The sequence below is a fragment of the Papaver somniferum genome, chromosome 4 (assembly GCF_003573695.1).
Source record: "Papaver somniferum cultivar HN1 chromosome 4, ASM357369v1, whole genome shotgun sequence".
NCBI classification, from domain to species: Eukaryota; Viridiplantae; Streptophyta; class Magnoliopsida; order Ranunculales; family Papaveraceae; genus Papaver; species Papaver somniferum.
The window spans coordinates 1,644,476-1,670,403 of record NC_039361.1 but is presented as its reverse complement, the minus strand read 5'-3'; the positions used below and the strand labels follow the sequence as shown (position 1 = coordinate 1,670,403).

General features: G+C 38.0%; 3 protein-coding genes across 4 annotated transcripts; 2 read left to right on the top strand and 1 right to left on the bottom strand.

Moving 5' to 3' along the window:
• Window positions 1–9,894: 9,894 nt before the first annotated feature.
• LOC113274556 lies at window positions 9,895–13,156 on the top strand. Of its 2 annotated transcripts, none has more exons than XM_026523930.1 (5): window positions 9,895–11,278; window positions 11,491–11,549; window positions 11,733–11,861; window positions 12,083–12,218; window positions 12,647–12,781. In XM_026523930.1, exons 1-5 carry the CDS (start codon window positions 10,574–10,576, stop codon window positions 12,653–12,655), a joined length of 1,038 nt encoding a protein of 345 aa, XP_026379715.1. In that variant the 5' UTR covers window positions 9,895–10,573; the 3' UTR covers window positions 12,656–12,781. The 2 variants fall into 2 exon arrangements, with proteins under 2 accessions (XP_026379715.1, XP_026379714.1); XM_026523929.1 differs by having other exon boundaries at window positions 9,903–11,278; window positions 12,652–13,156.
• Window positions 13,157–13,473: 317 nt separating this feature from the next.
• LOC113274555 (beta-amylase 2, chloroplastic-like) lies at window positions 13,474–16,242 on the bottom strand. Its single transcript, XM_026523928.1, has 8 exons — window positions 15,847–16,242; window positions 15,679–15,756; window positions 15,188–15,586; window positions 14,934–15,098; window positions 14,549–14,809; window positions 14,216–14,434; window positions 13,870–14,089; window positions 13,474–13,764 (listed from the first exon to the last, which is right to left on the bottom strand). The coding sequence occupies exons 1-8, from the start codon at window positions 16,183–16,185 to the stop codon at window positions 13,700–13,702; spliced, it is 1,746 nt and encodes a 581-aa protein (XP_026379713.1). The 5' UTR covers window positions 16,186–16,242; the 3' UTR covers window positions 13,474–13,699.
• An 8,594-nt stretch (window positions 16,243–24,836) lies between these two features.
• LOC113274481 (uncharacterized mitochondrial protein AtMg00810-like) lies at window positions 24,837–25,721 on the top strand. The gene has a single exon (XM_026523859.1). The coding sequence runs from the start codon at window positions 24,837–24,839 to the stop codon at window positions 25,719–25,721; it is 885 nt and encodes a 294-aa protein (XP_026379644.1).
• Window positions 25,722–25,928: the final 207 nt, after the last annotated feature.

Genomic DNA, 25,928 nt, shown 5'->3' with positions numbered 1-25,928 from the left:
TAAGGATGTTAACCGAGGCCAGATCCCACCTGAGTACTATTAACCAGAGAATCCGATAGCTAGAATGTACAGAGAGTCTACAGAGGTAAAAACAAACCAAAAATAAATAAAACAATATTCGTAATGGTTCGAGAGACGAAAAAACATTATCAATTATTGACCGAACTTGCAAAGCTCAGGTGCAGCTCTACTGCCATTTGCAGCGACCCAGCCAAACCCAAATCCTTAGCATCTGTGCCCAAAGTCCTCGTCAGTCTTGAAACTATATTCGATGGACGAGTGGTGTATTAAACAAACAAATAGTTGGAGACTTTCAGTTGGGGTGTGACTTTATTAGGTTGTACCTAAACCAATAAATTATTCTTTGTGTGCATGTGTTTCCCTACCAGATGTTCTAGCCTCCATGAAGGTTAGGTTCCATTAAATACTAACACCTAAAGGACGTCATTTACACACAAAAGGGTTTTCTTGCAGCATCAATTCTAAACGTGGAAGTCAAATTCTACTTTGATTAGGTAGGAAACCAGACATTCTGAATTGAGTTTTCTAAACATGCAGGAGTTTAAGAACAAAAGGGTTTTTCGCATTTTTTTGGTTTATGTGAAAAAAGAAGAAAATAAAAAATGATAATCAAGCAGAAAAGCATTTTTGGTCTGTCTTACAATTATTTAGAATAAAAAATGCGGTAAAGTGAAGATCTTTAAAAGCAAAATAAGAAATTTAGAGCTATGTTTTTATAATTTTCTAATCAAGCTCCCATCAATATCGTGATCACTTGATTAGATTAGGTAATCAAATTAAATAATGTTGGTATCTCTAATACTACAATCTGCTAAATTTTCTTATTAAGAGGACAAAAATGCATGTTTGACCAAATGTTATGAGAACTAATTGCAACTCAAATGTATGTGGAGGGATGTCTCCATCAAACTAGATAGATAAATTATTTTATTTTTCTTGAAGCATACTATTAAGAAAAATAAACTAAATAGATAAATTAATTGATAGTTGTATATTCATTTTTTTTTTATCAAATGCATATATGAATTAATTAGGATGTAAAATTGTTGCCATTATTACGCTAAGCGCCATGGAGACCTCCATCACCATCTTTCACGGCCAATGCAACGTGAGTATGAAGAGGAAAACTATATATGTTTATGGATGTGAATGTACGATGGTTGGAGCACTAAATCATTTATCTTAAAAAAATTGGAATTTTTTTTCTTATTGGTAGTCACTGCCACTGGTATCCCAGTGGTGGGTTATCCCAAAATCGACATCAATCGATATAAATGAGGAGAGTTGAATGAAGTTTCTGTCATGTGACGTGTCAAATTGGTGTGGCTGACTCATCATGTAAGACGGGTGTCCCAATGTATCAATGACACCAGCCCATGTACGTGTCTGTCTAGGACTCTAGTCCTTCATGCATTTGCGCCTATAAAAGGCTGTTCAGTTTGTTCTCATAGACAACTTAGAGATAGAAAACCAGCATTAATAAGTAGGTAATGTGTACTATGAACTTTCGTATTCCCTTTGTAAAGTAAAGCTACAGAATAGTAGTTAATTACTACAGGTCCTGTTAACCTATGCACCCGCGCATAGGATTAGAATTAAATTCTAATCATTATTTTACATCGGGTGAGGAGAAATAAATTTACTGGCCTCGGAACTGTTAGTTTCCATTATTGCCCTCAATTCTCTCTGTGTATCTTTCTAACTCCCATCGTGATCTTCACCTGTCTCATCCCATCGTCATCTTCAGCTGTCTTAAAAACTATGCCTAATAATTGTTAAAGAAAAGATCAATCAAAAACTATGTTTGCTAGTAATATGAGAGGAAATCAACAAAAGTTATTTGATTATTCAATTTGACTAATCAGGAATCCTTATTTATATTTTTTTTATCTTTTTTTCCCGATTGAAAAACTCCTTTTTTGAACAGCAGAAATCATGAAAAAGTCCCAAGAACTATAGAGGTACCCAATTAGTTTTGAAATCAAAGATTAAGGTCGAATTATGTAAAGAAAAACTCTTAAAAAAAAATTTCAGAATGCTATTCAAATTTTCAAACATAATATGTATATGTACGGAGTATAATCTCGAGGGACGCAGTAAAGGATTAAACTTCCCTTTAATTGAACTTTCCCACTTAATATAACAGATCAATTGCTTTCCTCCATTGGTTTATATATATTTTAGTAATGGGAAGAGAGAGCCGTGACGGAGACAAAGTGTAAACGGTAGAAGTTTCTCTTTCAACAATTTAACAGATAAGGAAGAAGATAAAGAGATAGAAGGGCAACTATGGAAAATACAACCATATATTTATTAGAGGGGCGTATTTAAAACTTTTACTCTGTAGTTTTGGAGACAAAGTTTACATTTCCAAGAAATAACTAACTAATTAATGAGCAGTTAGCCTATGCACCCATGCATAGATTAACATTTGCCCTACAAATATATAGCTCTGGTGGTATATAGTTAGTCTTTACCATAGGACAATAAGAGCAACTGCAGTGGACGAGTAAACCCAAATATTTGGTTCAGTGGGCTGGCGCAGTGGGATGGACTATCGATCAAAATTTGATCAAAGAGTAAAAACCAGACCAAATTTGGTCGGCGACCAAGAACAAACCAAAATATAGTCAGGCGTTTATATAATCTCCGCCTACACCACGGACGTTGATATAATCTACGCCACTCATCAGACACTCGTATAGTTAACGCCCAACGAACAGGCGTTGGTAAAATGTACGCCTGGATGGAGCGTTGGTTAAATGTACGCCCCGTCGGGCGTACGTAAAGTTAACGCGGGCATCAGGCGTTTATATTCTTAACGCCTAAAGAGAGGCGTTTATATAGTCAACGCCTAAAGTTTTAAAACTTTAGGAAATTTGCTTGGGGCGTTGTCTTTATCAACGCCCCATTTTTTATTTTATTTTTTTAATTTTTGAACCCGGGCGAACGTATAATCTACGTCCCACACACCAGGCGTTGCTATAGTTCACGCCCCATACCAGGCGTTATCTTTATCAACGCCCCATAGCAGGCGTTATCTTTATCAACGCCCCATGCCAAGCGTAATCTTTATCCACGCTGGACGATGAAGCGGACTTTATATCAACGCGCGACCAAATTTACTCGTCACCCGCTACGCCGCAGGATGGACTAAACCCAAATTTGGTCTTTTTTTTTAGTCTTTGGTCTTTAGTTATGCTCGCACCACTGTGGACGCTCTAAGTACATACATTAGCTATACGTACCACAGTACCCAAGTTAGAGAGGATATAAAACGTTATCAACACAAAATAACTCGGCGTGTACGTGGTGTTCCAGCTGTTCATCAAATTAAAGAAGTGGACATCTATTTCGACCATTTTCAGGCTCACTTTGGACAGGTTTGATTTTTCTGTTACATTTCTTTTTAAAATGTCGTCGAATTTAGTTAGTCTGGATTTTAAGTCACTTGAAGATTCCGGTGAAAACTATCTCTCATGGGCGCTCGATGCAGAGCTACATCTATAAGCGAATAAACTTGGTCATATGATCATTGGGGGAGATTGTACGTCAGACGAACGCGCTACAGTTGTATCTTACTTGCGCCGTCACCTCTCCCAACCCTGAAACATGAGGTAGCACACTGTAGAGAAACTTTAAAGTTATGGAATACCATAAAAGGGAAATATGATCATTTTAAGCACCCTGCCAAAAATTCGTGACCAATGGATTCATCTGAGATTTCAGGATTTTAAATCCGTATCGGCTTACAATTCTGAATTGCATAAAATCGCTGCTCAATTTGAGATGTGCGGTGAGCCGTTATCAGAAGAATCCGAGAAGACGTTAAGTTCATGCTTCGCATATTGTACTTCAGCAGTTATATCGGGAACGCTGTTTTACACGATATTCTGATCTTATATGTTGTCTTCTCGTGACTGAGCAGAATAACGAATTGTTAATTAAAAATCACGAGTCCCGTCCTTGTGGTTCTGTTCCGGTGCCTGAAGTAAATAGGGCATCGTATTCTGGACATGGACATGGACATGGACATGATCGTGGTAAGCAGGGTTATCGTGGTAAGCAGGGTTATCGTGGAAAGAAGCGTAAACGCGGAGGCTATAGGCATAGAAATGCCAACAACCATCCGTATGAAAAAAATGCGAAAGCGAAGCAGATAAAGGGAAAGGATCGACTTCCAATTCTCAAAAGAAATCTTAGAATCCCCCCAAGAAAAATGGCGAGGGTTTCTATGGTTGTGGTTCTAAAGACCATTGGCATAGATGTTGTCGCGATGATCTCTGTGAGCCTCTCAAGAAAAAGGAAGCAAACGTTGAGATCAATTTGGCAAAACAATATTTCCACTGAATCTCCAAAGTTAGAGGTCTCTGACTACCTACTCGATTTTGAGGGCAATGAATACCAGACTTCTTTTGACCAGTTTGCTGATAGTTTGTTTAGTATAAATTAAAGTTGTAATATCATGTTTTAGTGTGTTGCCTGTATTTTGTACTTACCTATTTTTGGTATTTTTGGCTTGTACTAATTTTTGGGCTTGTATGTGTGTTATATGTATGAATGTATGTAATATACGTGTGTTGATGAAATTGTTTTGTGCAACTATCTTATACCTTCTCTATGTGTATGGAAGGGTATGGACTCCAAAAACAATCCCGATGGTGAATTTTGTCTTGTTGATAGTGGGACGACAAATTCAATTTTTCGAAGTACTAAGTACTTCGTAACCTTGAAAAGGTTCAAGGCTAGTATCACTACCATCAGTGGTTCAGCTAACCTTGTAGAAGGTGCTGGTAAAGCTTGTATCTCATTACCGTGTGGTACCATATTCATTATCAATGATGCGTTATATTGCTCCGGATCGCAAAGGAATCTGTTGAGTTTTAAAGATATACGCAGCAATGGATACCATATTAAAACGGTTGATGAGAACAATAAGGAGTACTTGTATATTACATCGCTAACAGAAGGCATATTGCTAAGAGGATTCCAGCTCTCGCTTCTGGGTTGTACCATACAAAGATTCGAAAAGTTGAATCTTATTCGGTCATAGTTCGAAAGTTTTATGACCCGAACACTTTTGTGTTGTGGCACAATCGACTTGGACACCCAGGTTCTATTATGATGAGTAGAATTGTTCACACCTGTCAAGGACATCCTTTGCAGAAACTTGTGCTTAACAAATAACTTGGTTGTACTGCTTGTTCTTTGGGGAAACTGATTACGGAACCTTCCTTGACAAAAGTGGTTCTGGAATCACCTACTTTCTTGCAAAGGATACAAGGTGATATATGTGGTCCTATACACCCCTATGGTGGACCCTTTCAGTACTTTATGGTTCTGATCGATGCTTCTGCAAGATGGTCTCATGTTTGTTTACTTTCGACACGTAATTTAGCATTTGCTCGGCTCCTTGCCAAAATTATTAAATTACGTGCTCATTTCCTGATTATTCTATCAAGTCTATTCGGCTTGATGGTGCAACGGAGTTTTCTTCAAAGGAATTTGACGCATACTGTATGTCGTTAGGCATTGAGGTTGAGCATCATTTTTCTCATGTGGATACACAGAATGGTTTAGAAGAATCATTCATTAAACACCTGCAACTCATTGCCGGACCTATGCTTATGAAAACTCAGCTCCCTGTTTCGGCTTGGGGACATGCTATTTTACAATCTGTTGCACTGGTACGTTACCGACCTTGTGCAAATAATCAGTATTCTCCTATACAACATGTGTTAGGTCATCCACCAGACATATCTCATTTGCGTGTTTTTGGTTGTGTTGTTTATGTCCCTATTGCACCACCACAACGCATCAAGTTTGTCCCAGAACGTCGACTTGGGATATATGTTGGATTTGATTCGCCATCTATAATTCGATATCTTGAACCATTAACAGGGGATGTTTTTACGGCTATATTTGCAGATTGTCATTTTGATGAGACAGTCTTCCCGCCGTTAGGGGGAGGGAGGCTACCGCCCGAGAAACAACGTGAATTATCCTGGCATACGCCAGAATTGTCTCATCTTGATGTACACACAAGACAGTGTGAAACTGAGGTCCAGAAGATTTTACATGTTCAAAATATTGCAAATTAAATGTCTGATGCATTTAAAGATACAACAAAAATAATGAAAGTAGATATGCTAGCTAAAAATGCTCCATCACGCATTGATGTTCCTGTAGGACAATCTGCGGATGTGGTAGCAAACAAGTCGTCTGAAGCACGCCGTAAGCGTGGACGACCAGTTGGATCAAAGGATTCTGCTCCTCGAATGAGGAAAAGCCAATCTCAATCATTGACTAATAGTGCTCTTGAGGAAACTATTAAAGAAGGATCCAAACTCTCTGAAAATAGATCTCCTGACGAGGAGAATGTCTCGACGGAGACAGTGGAACCTCAAAATGAGGAAGCCTCTATTAATTATGCATTCAATAGAGAAGTTTGGGATCGATGTATAATGATTGTTGACGACATATTTTCATTTAAAGTAGCTACTGACACTGCCTTGGATGATGATGGTGTTGAACCACACTCTATAGAGGAATGTCGTCAAAGGGAAGATTGGCCAAAATGAAAAAAAGGCAATACAAGCAGAATTACTTTGTCTCGCTAAGCGCAATGTTTTTGGTACTGCAGTCCGAACACCAGACAATGTGAGCCCAGTTGGCTGTAAATGGGTGTTTGTGCGCAAGAGAAATGAGAAAAATGAAGTCGTTCGCTATAAAGTGAGACCAGTGGCACAAGGTTTCTCACAGAAACCAAGGATTGATTACGAGGAAACATATTCTCCTGTAATGGATGCAATTACCTTTCGGTATTTGATTAGTCTGGTAGTCCATGAGGGACTCGACATATATCTGATAGACGTGGTTACTGCATATCTGTATGGAAAACTGGATACAAATATCTATATGAAATCCCTGAAGGTTTTCAGTTGTCAACAGATAAACCATGTCATATATATTCACTAAAATTAAATCGAGCCTTGTATGGTTTGAAACAATCTGGACGAATGTGGTATAATCGTCCGAGTGAATACTTGTTAAGTCAGGGTTATGTGAACAATCCTATATTCCCATGTATTTTTATTAAAAATGCAAACACTAGGTTTGCTATAATTGCTATATATGTAGATAACATCTATCTTATTGGAACTCCTGATGAACTCTCCAAAGCACAAAAATGCTTAAAGAAGGAGTTCGAGATGAAAGATCTCAGTAAAACAAAGTTTTGTTTTGGTCTACAACTTGAGCATTATGAAGGTGGAATCCTTGCCCATCAATCAGCGTACACAGAGAAACTTCTCAAATGCTTTAATATGGATAAATCGTATCTGCTTAGCACTCCGATGGTTTTAAGATCTCTTGATCCCAAAAGAGATCCATTTCTCCCCAAAGAGGAAGCGAAGCACTCCTTGGTCAAGAAGTACCATATTTGAGTGCTATCGGCGGGTTATTGTATTTAGCTCAGTGTACTAGACCAGACATTTCTTTTGCAGCGAATCTTTTAGCCAGGTACAGTTATGCGCCAACAAAGAGACATTGGGTTGGAGTAAAACACATTCTCCGCTATCTGCGTGTAACTACGTACATGGGACTGTTCTACTCAAAGGACTCAGAGAACTGCCGAAATATTAAGGTTTACACAGATGCTGGTTATCTTTCGGACCCCCACAAAGCAATCTCTCAAACAGGATACGTCTTTACAAGAGGCGACACAACATTTTCATGGCGATCTTGTAAGCAAAGCATGCCAGCTACCTCCTCCAACCACTCCGAAATAATCGCTCTACATGAAGCAAGTCGAGAATGTGTATGTCTGCGATCGTTAGTTGAGCATATCAGAAGCTCTTGTGGCCCACCGTCCATTACCACTGCTCCAACAATAATTTGTGAAGACAACTCAGCTTGCATAACACAAATTAAAGAAGGCTACATCAAAGGTGATAGGATAAAGCATATTTCACCAAAGTTATTTTACGCTCGCTACCTCCAAAAGAACAACGAGATTGAGATCCTGAAGATACAATCTTGTGAGAGTTATGCTGATCTATTCACCAAGGCATTACCAACAAAGATCTTCTGGAAGCTGGTTTACTGGATCGGAATGCGCCATATATACAAGCAGACAAATCAATAGAGATTTTGTTGAGGGGGAGTTATGGACTATAACGCGTTGTACTCTTTTTACTTCGCCAAGATTTTGTCCCACTGGGTTTTCCTTGTCAAGGTTTTAACGAGGCAGCATATGCGGGTCCAACACCATTCTAAGATTTTTAGTTTTACTATTTTTCCTTCGACCGGTTTTGTCCCATCGGGTTTTACCGGCAAGGTTTTAATGAGGCAACATATTTAGAATGGTGGTCATCCAAGTGGGAGTGTTATGTGACGTACCAATTGGTGTGGCTGACTCACCATGTGAGACAAGTGTCCAAATGTATCAATGACACCATCCCATGTACGTGTCTGTCTAGGACTCTAGTCCTTCATGCATTTGCGGCTATAAAAGGCTATTCAGTTTGTTGTACATAGACAACTTAGAGATAGACATGAAATACGTTTTCCCTCTAGCATTAATAAGAAGTTAATGAAACCATACTAGCTCAAAGGGGATTGCAAAGCTTCTAAGTGATTTCGTACTCAAAATTACAGAAAGAATCGACATTTTCAATTATGAAAGTATGAAAAGTCGGAAAGGTCGACAAAAAAATACCCTGCTGACTATAGGATTTTTGACATACAAAGAAAGGTGTTTAAATGCATGATTAATCGGTGTTTAAGGATGAATATCGTGACTACCCTATAAATATTAATTTCAGAGATGAAAAGTCGTCACGGTATTCAACCTAGGACTAGTCGGCAAGGCCGACAAAAATATACCCTGCCGGCGTTGTGAAATCATGTATTAGTCGGCAAGGTCGATAAAAAATGCCCTACCGGCGTTGTAGAATCATGTATTAGTCACAGGGTCGACAAAAAAAATACTCTGCCGACTTTTGATACAAATGTAGAATAAAGGGTTTGAGTAAGAACGGGACCCTAGCTCAGCTGGTCAACCCCGTTGCCCAAAGTTTTATGCGCTCCAAGAGGTCCCAGGTTCGAGCCCCCAATGACGTAATATTGCAGGAATTAACATGGATGGTAGAGTTAGCTTGCTCCCCTTTCGACACAATCTCAGCCCCCCTCCCGCTTCGGCTCCCTTGGCTAGGTTACCCATGAGGCTCGTTGGTAGGTTAGCACGGCAACCTGTTCAATTCATGTAGTAGTGCGTTGTTGGAGCTTAGCTTGTTAGGCTTCCAACTAGTTTCATGTAATAATCGTTATCCAATAATATAAAATACTTAAAAAGAAAAAAAAAATCCTCAAAAATTATAACTCATAATCCATGAGTTCAATCAAAATAATACCTAATTTGAGAATTTCAATGCAACTAATTAACTAACTAAATTAATTAACCTAAACACATTAGCAAAGGTAGATTAGGCATTTTAAAAATATACGGTTAAGGGATGCCCTCTTTTACTTCAAAACGACACACATCTTGTCTCATTAGGGATACCAATTAATCTGGATATACCCCAATCAAACCGAGAAAAAAAGCAATCCAACTAAACTTTAGTTTGGAAAAACTGTGTCTTCCAGCAGAAAAAAATTCAAGATCTGTATATATGGTATTGAATAGTGATTCATCTAAACTGCCAGCGTCATAAATGACACAAGGCTTCCGATATCAAGCTGAAAGATGAAGCGAGTTTGTAAGATGTGAAGCAGGTACATCATCCCACGTATTTTACGTGGGCAAGATTACACCACCCAAAAAGAACAGAATCTACACATGGCACTCAAACCAAGAACAAAACAACTATGTGATGGCAGTGGCACCACCATTAAAGGGTTGACTTTTAATGACCCTCTGTTTCATTTACATAACTTTGATTTTCACTCCAAAAACTACTTACTTTTACCTTCAACTACCAGAAAGAATTTCATTACTTCACTTTCAAACTCGTGCAAAGCATGGTTGTTCCGGATATTCCTTCACCTGATTCTTCAAGAACCAATCGATTGGGGGTATCAACTTCTAGTACGTCTTCTTCTCAGACTTCTCTGTTGCTCAAGTTTTCGAGTCAAAGGTTTGATTTTTAGGTACCCATAAGCAATTATCTCATAGCCCCTTGTTAGATTTTGTCTCTTTGATTGAAACCCATAGCCAAAATTCTTCGTTTTTGCTGTTTCATCACTCAATTTGTTTCTCTCTGGTTGAAATTTCCATCCTGTAGTTGTAACTAGTTTAATTTGATTGATTGTATACCCTTTGTTGTGCTTGAATTCAATCCTAGTTCGAATATATAGCTGAATTCCATATGTTTATGTCAAACCCATATCAAAATTAAGGATAATTTTATCCCAATTTTGGAGTTGTTGTTGAAAGGAGGGAAGAAGCAAGTCTTCATCAATGAATTCACCTCTTAAATGGTTTAATTTTGAGCAATTATTAGAGGTGTCCCGTTAATGTGTGATAAAATGCTCAAACCATAAGTGTTAAATGTCGTTTATTTGCGGCTTGCCCCTAATTGAATGTGTATACTGCTTGGGTTGTGCGCGTTGGGCATGGAAGAGATGCCTACATAGTGCAGGTGCTGAAAGTCAGAATTGGGGTATTGCTGTAACAGAAGAATTCGAGCCTGTACCTCGAATCTGTCGTCTGGTTTTATCTGTGTATGAAGATGATATACGGAACCCTCTTTGGGCGCCGCCGGGAGGGTATAGGATTAATCCTGATTGGATAATTTTGCGGAAAACGTATGAGAATACTGAAGGTCATGCTCCTCCGTATACGATATACTTGAACCATGACATGGGGGAGATAATTCTAGTTATTAGGGGGTTTAATTTGGCGAAAGAGAGTGATTATACTGTTCTATTGGATAATAAACTAGGACAAAGGAAATTTGATGGCGGGTATGTTCACAATGGGCTATTGAAGGCAGCTGAGTGGGTGTTTGAGGAAGAATGTGAAGTGTTGAAGGAATTGGTAGAGAAGTATCCGAATTACAAATTGATGTTTGGAGGTCATTCCCTAGGGTCCGGAGTGGCAACGCTATTGACGATGGTGGTGGTACAGAACCGGAACAAATTGGGGAATTTAGATCGGAAGCGGATAAAGTGCTATTCCATTGCGCCTGCTAGATGTGTCTCTCTAAATTTAGCTGTGAGATATGCTGATGTTATCAACTCGGTTGTACTTCAGGCAAGTTCATGCTCTTAGTTTTCTTATTCTGTATTTCGTAGTTCAATCTTGCTAACTTGGTGGATGTATGTCTAACTGCAAATCTTAGTATACTGTATTCAGCTGGATGTAGTATGCTAGCTATATGTTCCATGAGACCTTTTCATTTATGATAATGATACTTACATCGGTATTAAATTTAGTCCTGATAGTAATTTACTTTACTAAATCAGGATGATTTCTTACCTCGGACAGCGACTCCCTTGGAAGACATGTTTAAGTCGGTCTTCTGGTAAGCCTAGTTTCCTTTCATCTCCAAGTGTCTGTAATCCATAAATTGGTACTTGAGTAGGACGTGAATTTCCATAGTAGCACAGGTTAAAATCTCCTTTCTGTGAACTGATGTGATACAATTTGCAATTTGCATCTCAAATATGTTTTCCCCTTGGTGATGGTTGTTCTTTTTGTTGAACAGTTTGCCATGCTTACTTGGCCTAAGGTGCATGATCGATACATGCACACCGGAGTCAACCATGCTCAGAGACCCAAGGAGGTTGTATGCAGCCGGTCGCCTGTACCATATTGTCAACAGAAAACCGTTCAGGTATTTGAATCTCAGGGAAAGTTTATATTTCCTATTATATTTTGAAACCATTCTGTTTCAATAGAGGTACGAGAAACGATGTTTCTTATCAGTTCACCGGTTTAAGGGTACACAACTGATGCAAATATAGTCTGGTGTTGTAGTTTTAGTTTAAAAGTAGCCTATGGTTTATATTAAAAATATCTACAGTTCATTGATATACATACTTGTGATGACTTCAGGTGTAAAAGATATCCCCCGGTTGTCAGAACGGCAGTGCCTGTGGCTGGCAGGTTTGAGCAAATTGTCCTTTCCTGCAATGCAACTGCAGATCATGCCATCATTTGGGTAGAGAGGGAATCTCAAAGAGCTTTAGATGTAAGTATAAGCTTTTCCTCCCATTAATATTTCTTATCGCATGACTCCTAGAATAGTATCAAAGCGGGTCCAAGAAAGCTAAAAGGCTTAGACGTGCAAGATCATTTGAACTTGGGAAAAATGTGTGGCTTCGCGCATTTTTCAGATGTGGATTGCCAAAACCTTAGAACCTTAGTGCTTGGACTTGAATGGTCCGATTTTTTGGATATTGGGAACCTCTAGTAAATACAAGTTAGCAAAATCGAACTCAGTAGGAGCCATACTGGTCATGATGCATCACTCTCAACACAATGTTACTGAAAATGTTTATTGTCTATTTATATTTGGTCATAATGTGGTTTATCTTAATAGATACTGGGTTCATCTTGGGTATCGAGAAAATTTATGCCCTACTAATCTGATGTGTGTAAAAATTTCTTTTTCCCAAGTGCAGTTGATGCTTGAGAAGGACCAGTCAATGGAAATTCCAGCGAAACAGCGGATCACTCGAGAAGAATCTCTTACTAGAGAACACGAGGAGTACAGGGCAGCTCTAAAACAGGCAGCTGTGTTATCCATCCCAAATTCCTTCTCCCCATCCCAGTATGGAACATTTGCTGATCAAGATGATGACGAATGGGACATCAGAAGGCATATCCACCGACCCAGTGGTGGCGAATCTGAAGCTGGTGGTTCATCAATGGGTTCATCCAAGAAGAGCTGGGATAGATTGAGTGAGATACTCTTTGTCAAGGATAACAATGACGTTAGCGAATCTGAATAAAAGACGATACTCCAGTAAAATGCAGTATAAATGCACACAGTAAAATCTGGAAACAGCCAAGTATAGTGTAAAATTTTGGTCTCATTTAGACAAGTAAAATGTAATAAGATCTTGTTCCGTCCTCATTCAAGTTAAATGAGTACATTCTAGAAACTTTGAAGCACATTCTTCCACATTAGAGTTCTGCTCAAAATGGTCTGTACAAGCGGCATACGCCTATTAAGCACAAAGCGAACTATTCTTCCACATTAGAATACCGTGTGCTGCTGATTAGAAGCCGCATACGCCTATTTCTGGAGAGTTTAGGAACCCAACAATTTTCAAAACAAAACTTTTTCATTTCTACGACATGGCTTTAAAATTGATCATCAAAATTTTTGCAATGATACCTCTGCAATGGTCATGGATTGGACTATGCCACTCAGAACTAATAAAGAATCCAAAGATGATCAAGAACAAGGAGAACTAAGAAGAGTGGTTGCAAACATCCCAAAAAGAAACATGAATCAGGATTGCCTTTCAGGCCATTCTGTTATTCTTTCAACCATCAGGATTGCCTTTCAGGCCTTAATGGATCCCCAGTCCTGGCTCTGGTTATTACATTGCAGAGAAGAACAAAACTTTTCTGAAAGGAAAGAAAATGAAACTAGAATCATCATCCGTAGTCTGAGGAACTGTAACTCGTTCTCTGGGTATGCTGCGCCAGAATAGGATTTTGTCAATGGATCCCTGGCATAACCATCTTCTTCTTTACGTTGCTTCGGCTTTCTTGAACTGTTTCTCCTGCCATAGTAATCAAGCTTCGGTCAGGAATAACAGTAACATGAAAGCATGTTACAAAGAATTCAACGACGCGGTCGATATTTACAATTTAGAAGCTAGAAGTACCATGCATTTTCTGAACAAAGTTTGTAAACTCGGCGAATCTTTTGTTCTCCATCAGTTGTGGTGTGAGCCTAAGGTATGTAAACGCAACCAAGTGCCTTCCATCTGGATCACTGGAGGGTTTGGCCGTTTCCAATATCTTGTTATAGCCATCTTTATCATAGCAAGGAAGGGCATTCTCGCTAGCCACTGGTACACCAACATCCCAGGCAGCATTGCACACCTAAAGAGAGAAGAAAACGAAAATATGTTAACTAGGAGATAACCAAGTACGTTAACTGTTTTCTTTTGCTAGAGATGTCACCATTTTTACGGCATTTGTACACATTAAGTTTCTTCGAGCACGTACCTGCCAGACCAAACCTTCTGGATCTGCCATTGCCTCTGGATGGCCTTCCTCCTGGTGTAAAGTTCTCAGCTCAACGCATGTGAAGTTTAGAGAAACGTTATGCTTCTTTAGTATCGCAGCTATCGCAGCATAGCCATCGCGGTTGCTTGGATTATAAAACCCAGCAGTCAATTCAGCAGCATGACTAGCTGTTTTATACCACCAGTGAACACCTGATAGCTACTCACAAGAACCACAGAAACATAAGTAAGAAATGGGTAATATCAAGAGAAAAACAACCCAAAATGCTCTCAATGCAGATACATAAAGATTTAAATATGTGGGCATGCACACCTTTGCAGCAATAGAGATGCCTTCAAAAGCCAAATTGGCAAGAGAAAGTACACGGTCGGCATGATCAATCAGAACTTGCGAGTACCAATTCAAGAAGAATCTCCCATAATGACTATCGAAATCACCTCCGTTACAAAAGAATCCAGTCTCATGGGGTTTTGAAGTATAACACCCAGCATTTTTAGGTCCATTACCCCAAAAAGAGTGACCCCTTTCATTTGCCGCATTTGTCAAACTCTTCATCAAATACCGGTCATAGCACTGAGTAGAAAACACAAATCAAAAAGGATAATATCACAACAGTTGGTAAAAATCATCTTCTTGCGTCACTCAAAGATTGAATCGAAATGATCAAGAACAAGAAAGAACATATATAATTAATTACCTGAAATTCACCAATGCCAGGATACTTCCATCCATGCTTTATAGGATAAGACGGATAGCGCAGCTCTCCACAGGGGCCTAAACCAATTTCAATCTCAGTGATGACTCTTTGCTCAAAGAATTCATCGAATTCTACTCGAAAGCTTCTCATATAGTCAAAATACACCTACATAGCAATAGAAACAACAGAAAAAGTGAAAATTTGCATTGTTTTGCCAAACTAATTTTCATATGCAAGGCATAATGATTCAGTACCTCAACTGCAGTTCGGCCTTTCAAGACCCTTTCCTTGTCAATCCCCCAAGAGAGGCATTCATAAGTTCGGCGTCCCTCTTTATCAGTAAAATAAATGTCAGGATTTTTATTGCCAATTTCTTTTACCCAACCAGGCAATGGAATAGTCACATTATCACCAACATTGCCTCCACATTCATGAAATGACATTACAACTTGCAACTTCAGCTTGAGTCGACGCACAAGCTTAAACAGTCTTTTATAACCACTCCAGTTATAATCTTGTGGACGACGCCCTTCTACGATCCCCCACCAACAATCAACCATAACACCATCGACATTAATGGATTTCAAGATTTTCAAGTGCTTCACTAATGCATCTGGATCAACCAGTTCCGACTTCATGTTGATGACACCCAACTATATGTAGACCATTCAAAACAAATATCATGTATGTTATTTGAGAAACTGCAATAAAAAGGTCAGAAATCAAAGCATGCAAAATTGCTCACCGGCAGCATGACGTAAACCGGAACCTTTGGGCTTCCGCCGAAATCACGCTCTCCAAACTTTAGCTGCAAATCTCTTATCTATATGAAAAAAATGCGAAAGGTCAAAAGCATCACATTAACATCTATATAATTAAGCCTCAGTTTTTCTTAATGATGGATTATCATTACCTCATTGTTTAGCGTTTTTTCTCCTGCACGATCTCCTACCAGTAATGCAGCAGCAATACTAGTACTACCCCGAAACCCATCCCAATGGTGATACTCATCAGATATAGGAATTGGCCATGGTGTTGCATTTTGCACTCTATAAGTACTAATCCTCCTCATTATGTTACTTGAACAGTGATGATCCATTGAATTTTGAATAGCCCATGTATTGCTTTTTTGTTTAAAAGACATTAGAGATGATGATGATAATACAGGAGGATTTATGAGCATCGGAGAAGAAGAATTACAGGAAGGAGCTGCCATGGAGTGTAAAAATGGGTCAACTAACAATACCCCCATTGTGAAGAAGAATCAATGGAGTTTGAAGGAGTGAAGTAGAGGATTTGATGATTGTTGTCTTAGATGTGCAGTGAATCAAGAAGAAGATGATAGTGTTTAAAAGGAATGGAGTCCAACAAGAATATTGTTAGGTGGTCCCATAATATTCGCCGGACTTTGACTGAGTACTAACTTGCCTTTTGTCCAGCTCAAAATTAAGTAGATATCCCCTTTAGATATTTCAAAAGTCAGTGACTAAATGCAACCCAGGTTTGGGTTAAATACAACCTAAATACCACTTTTGAAATTCTGATATACTTTACTTTTAAAAGTGACTAAATGCAACTTAAAAAATTCAAGTCAAATCCAACTCATAATCCAAAACAACAACCCAATCATGCCTTCTCCATTACGGCAAGTTTATATTTAGGGTTTTTTTTTTTCAAAATTTTCTTCTTCACTAATGAACTGTAAACCCTAGTCATAACTTATTCAATGAGTGATCCAAGTTTAAAAAATCTAGGCCAAACCCTAAATGATTCCGAAGAAAATCTTTGCTGAATTGACACACGGAGTCGCTTTTTCCTGGTTGACTTGAAGAGCCTAGAGTCGGCCAGAATAAAATTAATCGTTCCCCCAATGGTCAGTTATAAATGACTGACCATTTTATTCCTTACCGCCTATTGTTGATGTTGTAGTCATCCAAGTCTGGTTGACCCTATGTTTTTAGATAATTTCTTTCACACTAACTGGTAGACGAGGGTAATGCTTAAGTCAATCGTTTACGAGCGACCATAAGCTGCAATAGTCTATAATTTATGGTCGACTTAAATTTTTTTTACCGCCTATTGTTGATGTTGCAGTCAAACAAGTCTGCTCGACTCCGGAAAGCAGTCATCCAAGTGTGGTCGACTCCAGATGAAAGAAGTCATCCAAGTCTGGTCGAACCTATGTTTTTAGATAATTTCTTTCACACTAACTGGTAGATGGTGGCAATGCTTAAGTCAATCGTTTACGAGCGACTATAAGCTGCAAAAGTTTATAACCATTTACGAGGCATTTTGATTGATGGTTTCAATCGATTTGCTTGGCGAATGAGGAAGGATCATAACCTGTTAATTAATCACGGTGACGGAGAAGAAGGATTTAGGGGTTTTTACTTTTTCAGTTTTTTTTCTTTTTTTTTGAGAGCATGAAAAGGGTTTAGGAAAAGATGTTTTTTTGGGGTTCTCAGCTAATTCTTCGACTGAATTTCTCCATGAAAAAGAAGCTAGTAAAAAAATCAATGGTGATGGTAACTTCCTCAGTCGTCTCTCTCGTTCTATCTCTAGTAAAGAAGAAGAAATATTAAGAAACTTAGGTTGATTCAAATCGGTCAACAATAGGATTGTATATATCAAAATTGCTAAAAGTGATTTAAGTTATATTTAGCAAATTACATTTTTATGTGGGTTACATGTAGCCAGGATTGCATTTAACCCAAACTAGGATTGCATTTAGTCACTGCCTTTCAAAATTAACTCGCCTTTTTTGATCAGTAACTCCCCTAGTTAATAGCTAAATTCCGAGGCACATTAAAAAGTTACTTTTTGACTTCTAGAAATCAAAAAAAAAAGCAAGAAGTCAATTTGGGTATAGAATTTTAAAACGATTTCTAGAAGTAAAAAGATTAACTTTTTGTGAAACAAAATAGTTTTATTTATAGAGAAGCAGAATTCAGAAAAAATTGTATCCAAACATGTTATTGAACTTTTCAACAATTTTTTAAATTAAGGTGGGACCCATCCCTGTATATATCTTACCGGATGAGCGAAAACACCAAAATTGATGGATTTTACCTAAACTAATCCGCATTTTAGCTAGTGGACGGCCAATCCGTTTCGTGGCGGATTGGACGTGAGTGAATTTTTGAAATAAGTCGTTTTTATGGATTGGACATTATATATATACATACCACCTCCTCAATTTCTGATTCAGAACTTGAGTTTAACACGGAGATTTTTGAATTCTTGAATAGAGAGGTTCTTCAAGAAAATTTCAATTAAAAGCTTCATTGAAGAAACTTGAATCATCAATCCAGGTGAAAAATCTTGATATAGATTTTCTTAATGATAAGCTCACCAGAACCATAGCTGTAAAGGATAAAGAGATTAATACTCTTAAGAATGATCTACAGAGATTATCTGGAAGTTCTGACAAAATTTCAGCAATGCTATTCAGTCAGAAACCCTTTGGAAACACAAATGGTTTAGGATTTAAAGGAAAAAGTGCAGGCATAATCAACCTCATTGCTCCTATTGATCATGGAAGAATGAAGGTTGATGGTTGTGATAAACAGAAGGCAATTCAACAAGACAAAGAATCTTTATTTGTTTGTTCGTTTTGTGGAAATGCAAACCATGTTCAAAGCACGTGTTGGAGATTCAAAAGGAACAACAAAAGAATTTCCAAACTTCAAAATAACATGCAAGAGATGAATCTGTATAATCAACGTGGTTTTCCTAAAACCAGTGCTTCCAGAGCCAGAAGAGGTAGGAAACTTTTTTATACAACAAACCTTGATAAAAGAGGGGAGTGTTTGGCTTACATTGTCACTGTCCAATATCAGTGACGTTTTCATCCTCATCTTTAACTTGAGAAAATGAGGTTTGCGTCTATGTGTCTCAAGTCGTGAATTATCTTTGTTAAGAAAATATTCTCCTAGTTTTATAGATTTTGGATCACTAAATCACATAAGACTTGTTCTTCTAGGGTTTGGGCATTCATAAGTCTATTTATAATTGTTTGTAGTTTCTTTTTTCTCCCTAGAAGATACAGTTTCATGGCTCCTGTAACTAGAAGCACCACAAGTAAGGATGCAGTTGAAGCAGTTAATGTGTATCTGTGTAAAGGAATCTCTTCCTCAAAGGTGAAGAAAGTGAAATCTACAAATAATGGAGAAGGTTCTTCCTCTAACTACCTCTTATCTGTTTGTCATCTTGATAATAACTTTAGAGGTTTGATGAATGATTTCATCAACAAAAGAAATGATTTAAAATCTCAAATTGTTTCGTCTTTAGAGAAGATAACTCACTATGAACAAATGTTGTCTCTAACAAAGAACACCTCGCGTGAGCTAAAAAGAGAACTTAGTGAGTTGACCGATATTTCTGAAGATTTATAGGAATTGAACGATTCCATTATCAATAATGAGAAGGAATTCTCGGTAGATGCTGAGAAAACTCAACAATGTCTAGTAAATCTTCTTATGAGAATTTTATTTTTGTGTTTTTAGGAAGAATAACTAGAGTTTGGAATAGCCATTATTGTGATTACACATAGCTATGTCCAATGTTTTCATCTTTATTGTTTTTAGATTTATTTGCCTAAATTCTAAAAAGTTGTTCGGAAGATGATTTTTGCAGTATTAATCTTTATGGTTTTATATATTGCAACTTATTATGGGATATATGTGTTTGCGTCCGTGAACTATGATTGTCTCATATCTTGTCAAAAGTGAAGTCTTTCATATGTCGATATGCATGTGTTGATAAAAGAATGAATGAACTTTTGACATTACAAAATTTTTGAGCCTATTATATGTCATTATGCAAATATTGATGGAAGATAGGATGAACTTTTGTTTACAAGTATTATGTCTATTGTATGTCATTGTGCAAATAGTGATGGAAAATAGAATGAATCCATGTCTATTCCGCAGTATTGATCTTCCCTAATCCATATTTTATGTATATATTGTGCGGCTCCATAAGTTCTCTTATGTCGAGCATGACCAACTAAATTGATCACACTCGTGTGGTAATTTAGTTGTGTATTCCGATTAAATTAATCATGGGTTTTCTTGTGGTTAATTTAATTGAGTATTTTTGGATTCAAATTCATATTCGTATGTGATTTGTTATGTCCAAAGAAATCCTTCTTTTCTTGTGAAAGTAAGGTCGTTCTTGTTGTTCTTTCGGATGACTTGAGATGACCCTGTATAAATAGATGTATCAGTGAGAATTTTAAGGTCATTAGTAATGTGATGAGAAGCTGCAGAATCAGGGAACCAATAAGTAGCAGCCGGGAAAGATGACATCTCAGAGAAAGATGCAACATTCACTTGGATGCAAGCATTTGTTTGTGGGCGTTGAAAATCAAAAGTGGTTGGTTTATCTTTAGGGGTTAGAAAACAAGCATGAGCTTGTAATCTTTGAATAATGCCATTTTTGTATATAGTCAAAATTGATCAATAATTTTTTTTGTGGATAATTATTTATGGACTAATTGTTATCCTCGAAAAACCAACTGATAATGGGGCTCGAAAACAAGGCTGCTAAAGGTTACTATATGCCGCCAAGCAGCGAAGGAGACCACAATCAAATATTACGGCCAATACGTATATATGTTTGATTCAACTACGAGGAGTACTTGTTTTTTATTATTATTTTTTTTTAAGAAGTGAAGTAATCTGCAAGATGTACAAAAAAAGCTAGATCAAGACGGCATCAGAATGTCACATTCTTTTCTCCATGTGTAGCTATCAGTGGAATGCAAAAAGGATAAAAGGATAGAAAACAAAGAGCGTGTCTCTAGAAAGTCTACAATAAAAGGATAATCCTTCAAAAAAAAAAAAAGTACGGCCAATACTTGCTCTCACTCCCACTGCTAACCACTTCATGTATAGAAACGATTCTTATATCCACAAGTCCACGATAAAACTGATCGTATCACTGAGAATCTCTGAATTTATTATTATTTGTTGTTTTCCATATAAATTTGATGTAATTAACACCAATTACTTAGTTTCCTATTATTTAAGTGATGGTTGACGGTAAAAGAAAATGCAGAAAAAAAATCTACCAAAGAGGATACGGTGATGGTTGAGGGTACAAAAAATGAGGAAAATAAAATAAAATAATAATAATCTACCAGAGAGGATATACTTCTGGTATATTCAGAAAGGATATCTGATAGATTATTATCTATTAGAGAGTAAAAACTAGGTTCTTTACCTTTATCTGTCAGAGAGTAAAACTATGATCTTTATTTTATTGTTTTGTAAACAGAGAGTCATGTTAACTCATCTATACAAGTTACCGTTGTACTTTTCGTTAGTTGTTTTCTAGATTAAGGGATATTGGATAGTTTATCCTCTAGGTTTTGTCTAGATAAAATCTCTTTAAAAGCATCTCTTGTAAGGTCTCTATCATTATCTTTGAATACAACTTTAAAAGCTTATCACCTTCGTTGAACACTTCTTACATGGTATCAGGAGGTATTCATTACAGATATCTCTTGGGACCTTGAACCATCACTTTCATATCATTAATAACACTGTTCTATCATTACATCACCCAGATCCATCACTTTCAACTCATTAATACCTTTGTTCTATCATTACATCACCTTGATGGCGTCAGTTTCAGACACTGAAAATCCTGAAACTCCTGAGTCACCTAAATCTAACACCCAATCTGATAACCCACCCATCAACACTCTTTCTGCTTTTGAGTTCTCTTACAAATATTTACTCTTCACCTGCATCACACAATGTGTTCCTTCCAAACTTGATGAAACGAACTACTTGGTCTGGAAAAGTCAGATGGAGTCTATTTTGATCAGCACTGACTTCTTTGGTTTCATTGACGGCACCATTTCGGCTCCATCACCTTCTATTCTGGTGACGGCGCTGAGATCTTAAACCCTGAGTTCACTAAATGGCGTAAATGGGACAGATTTGTTATGAGCTGTTTGAACGCAACTTTCACACCGTCTGTATCTTCAGCCATCCTGGGTTTATCTACATCCAAGCAGGTATGGAATGCTCTTGCTAAACACTTTTCTGATCAGTTTATGTCACGCAAGACCATGCTTCGCAGTCAGTTACATAATGTAAGAAAGGGTTCTCAATCTATGTCTCTTTACTTACAATCCATTAAAGAAATCATTGATTCGTTAGCTGCCATTAATGAGCATGTCCTTGAACCTGATCTGGTTATGTACACCTTAAATGGTTTGAGAAGATCTTATGATAATCTGGTTATTTCCATTCAAAATAGAGATACCCCTTATACTTTTGAGGCCTTGAGATCTAGATTGATACATCATGAAAAATGGCTCTCTGGTCAGGAGTCAGAAGTTACAAAGAACTTATATGATGCCATGACTTCCGCCTTTTTTTACTAAAAACACCTTTCCATCATCATCTTCAACAAATAACTCTCAACACCCAAGACCTTATCACTCAAATACTTCTCACAACAAAAAGATTACTGATTTCAGTAATATTACTTGCCATATCTGCAAGAAAAAAGGGCATACTACTAATAAATGCTACTATAGATACACTACTTCAAAATCTACTTCCACCTCAACACCTCAAGCCAACTTCTGTCACACAGCTTGCATATCTGAAGAATTAACATACTTTGCAGCTGTAGATTGGTTACCCGACTCAGGTGCTACTTCTCACATGACAAATGACATTACAACTCTACAAAACCCAATACCCTATACTGGTTCTGAGAAGGTGCTTGTAGGAAGTGGAAAACAACTAGATATTCAAATGATTTGTACATCTACTTTAAAAACTGATACAACAACTTTTACTCTACCAAATGTTTTATATGTACCTGATTTGCATAAAAATTTGATCAGTGTTGGGAAGTTCACACATGAGAACTCTTGCTCTATTGAGTTCCTTCCTTGGGGTTACAAAGTCTGGGATTTGCAGACAAACCAACTACTTGTTGAAGGGAAGATGCACATGAATCTATACCTTATTGCTTCTACTGTTGGATCTCCTATTCAAGCTCATGTGTCTCTAAAAGAAACACCAACTACATGGCATAACAGGCTTTGACACACTTCCAACACCATTCTCCACAAGCTAGCATCAGCCTCTCAAATTATCATTGAAGAAAGGGAAGCTGACTCCTTATGTCATCCCTGTCAGTTGGGAAAGAGCAAGAGACTGCTCTTTCAAGCCTCAACCAGAACAACCTCATCACCACTTGAACTCATCCATTGTGATGTATGGGGCCCCTACACCAACTGTCTCTAATTTAGGGTACAAATATTACATATTGTTTGTGGATGACTTCAGCAAATTTCACTGGATATACCCTATGACCACAAGAAATGAGAGTGCTACATGCTTTCAACACTTCAAGAAGCAGAATGAAAATCTTCTCTCCGCAACAATCAAATATTTTCAGACTGACAATGCTTGTGAACTGGTGAAAGGAAATTTGAAGGCTATCCTTGATGAGTTTGGTATTGCGCTGTGTGCTTCTTTCCCTAATACACCACAACATAATGGAGTAGCTGAGAGGAAGCACATGCATATAGTGGAAATGAGAAACACAATGCTTTTTCAAGCATGCATGCCAAAATAATTCTGGTATGATTCTTTCCTAGATGCAACTTTTATGATCAACAGAACCCCCTCCAAGTTGATGCACTTCAAGACACCCTATGAGATTTTGTTCCATAAAGTCCCAGATTTTTCAATTCTCAAGGTGTTTGGTTGCACTTTCTATCCATTTCTTGGGCCAACTAGAACTGATAAACTAAGTCCAAAGTCATCTAAGTGTACCTTTATTGGCTACAACCCTATGCACAAGGGATATAGATGCTATGAGAATTCCACCAAGAATATCTTCATCTCCAGAAATGTGATCTTTGAAGAAGCTACTTTCCCTTTATGTCATTGCACATCTACACCAACAACAAATGCTGAGACCTCTGTCACTTTGCCAATACCAGATTACCCATTGTCTCCTTCTCACTCAACACCAGACTCAGAATTTGACATCTTGGAGTTTGAGTCATCACCAGACCCAGCCTCACCTGTCTCAGTGTCACCCATTACTGCACCTACATCTTCACAACCACCTATACATCCCATGACTACCAGGTCACAACTTGGTATTGTCAATCCTAAATACTTACCAGACTATGTAACTCACTATACTGTCACTCATCCTCTACATTTTGCCCTCACTTCAACCCTTGTCAATACTTCTGAACCCAAAACTTATAAAACAACTTCTACAAAACCTGAGTGGGTCACAACTATGGAGGATGAATATGAGGCTCTAGTGAAAAACAAGACTTGGGATCTTGTTTTTTATGATTCTTCAATGAATGTACTTGGAAACAAATGGGTTTAAAAGGTCAAACTCAGGTCAGATGGGACCTTGGAAAGGCATAAGGCTAGGCTGGTGGCAAAGGGATTTCATCAGTTAGATGGTATTGACTACCATGAGATATTCAGTCCTGTCATTAAGTTCACAATTGTTAGAACAATTCTTACTCTTGAAGTGACAAATGGGTGGCACATCAATCAGCTTGATGTTTCAAATGCTTTCCTACATGGAGAATTAAATGAGGTTGTCTACATGCAGCAACCAAAAGGTTTTGAAGATGCAGACCATCCAAACCATGTATGCAAGCTCAAGAAGTCCCTCTATGGACTAAAACAAGAACCCAGGGCTTGGTTTGAGAAGTTTAGTTTCTTTGTCATCTTCTCAGGGTTCATCATGAGTGATTCAGATCACTCCTTGTTCAGCTATTTCTTTGGTGGTGATGTTCTTCTACTACTCCTCTGTGTGGATGACATCCTTCTTATAGGAAATTCATAGGCTTTCATAGCTAGTTTCACATCAAAGCTCAGTTCATCCTTTGCCATGAAAGATTTGAGAGAATTGCATTACTTCTTGGGCATTGAGGTGGTCATGTCTACCAGAAGCAACTCCTTATTGTTAACTCAGACCAAGTACACTCTAGAACTACTTGAGAAGACTAACATGCTCGACTGCAAACCCTGTTCTATACCAGTCACAAGTGGTGTAAGATTGTCATGCCATGATAGTGAACCTCTCACAGACCCATCCGAGTACAGAAGCATTGTGGGTGGACTTCAATACCTGACTCATACAAGGCCTGATATCACATTTGCTGTCAACAATGCCTCACAATTTATGCACTCACCTACATATGAGCACATGATGGTGGTTAAGCGCATTCTCAGGTACCTAAAATCTTCTCTTGGATCTGGCATCACTATCACTTCAGGTGATATCACACAAATCTCAGGTTACTCCGATTCGGATTGGGCTGGCTGCCCTGATACAAGGCGCTCCACCACTGGTTTCTGCGTGTTTCTGGGCTCTACACTAGTGTATTGGCAGTCAAAGAAACAGTCGACTGTCTCTAAATCATCTATTGAGGCAGAATACAAAGATGTCTCTACCCTTGCCTTTGAAGTTATGTGGTTGGCTGCTCTCCTTGAAGAACTGAACATCGCAGTCACCACTCCTCATCACTTGTTCTGCCACAACATGGGTGCTCGCGCTTTGGCCATGAATCCAATTTTTCATGCTCATGCAAAGCATATCGAGATGGCTTATCATTATGTCAGAGACTTAGTTAACGCTACCACAGTAGATGTCGAGTTCATTGCTTCTTCTCTCCAACTTGCAGATGTTCTTACCAAGGGACTTACCTATCAAGCTCTGGGCAATCTACGTGACAAACTGATGCATTTCTGCCAAACCCCCGCTTCAGTTTGAGCGGGAATATTAGAGAGTGAGAACTAGGTTCTTTACCTTTATCTGTCAGAGAGTAAAACTATGATCTTTACTTTATCCTTTTGTAAACAGAGAGTCGTGTTAACTCATCTGTACCAGTTACCGTTGTACTTTCCGTTAGTTGTTTTCTAGCTTACAGGAGATTCGATAGTTTATCCTCTAGGTTTTGTCTAGATAGAGTCTCTTTAA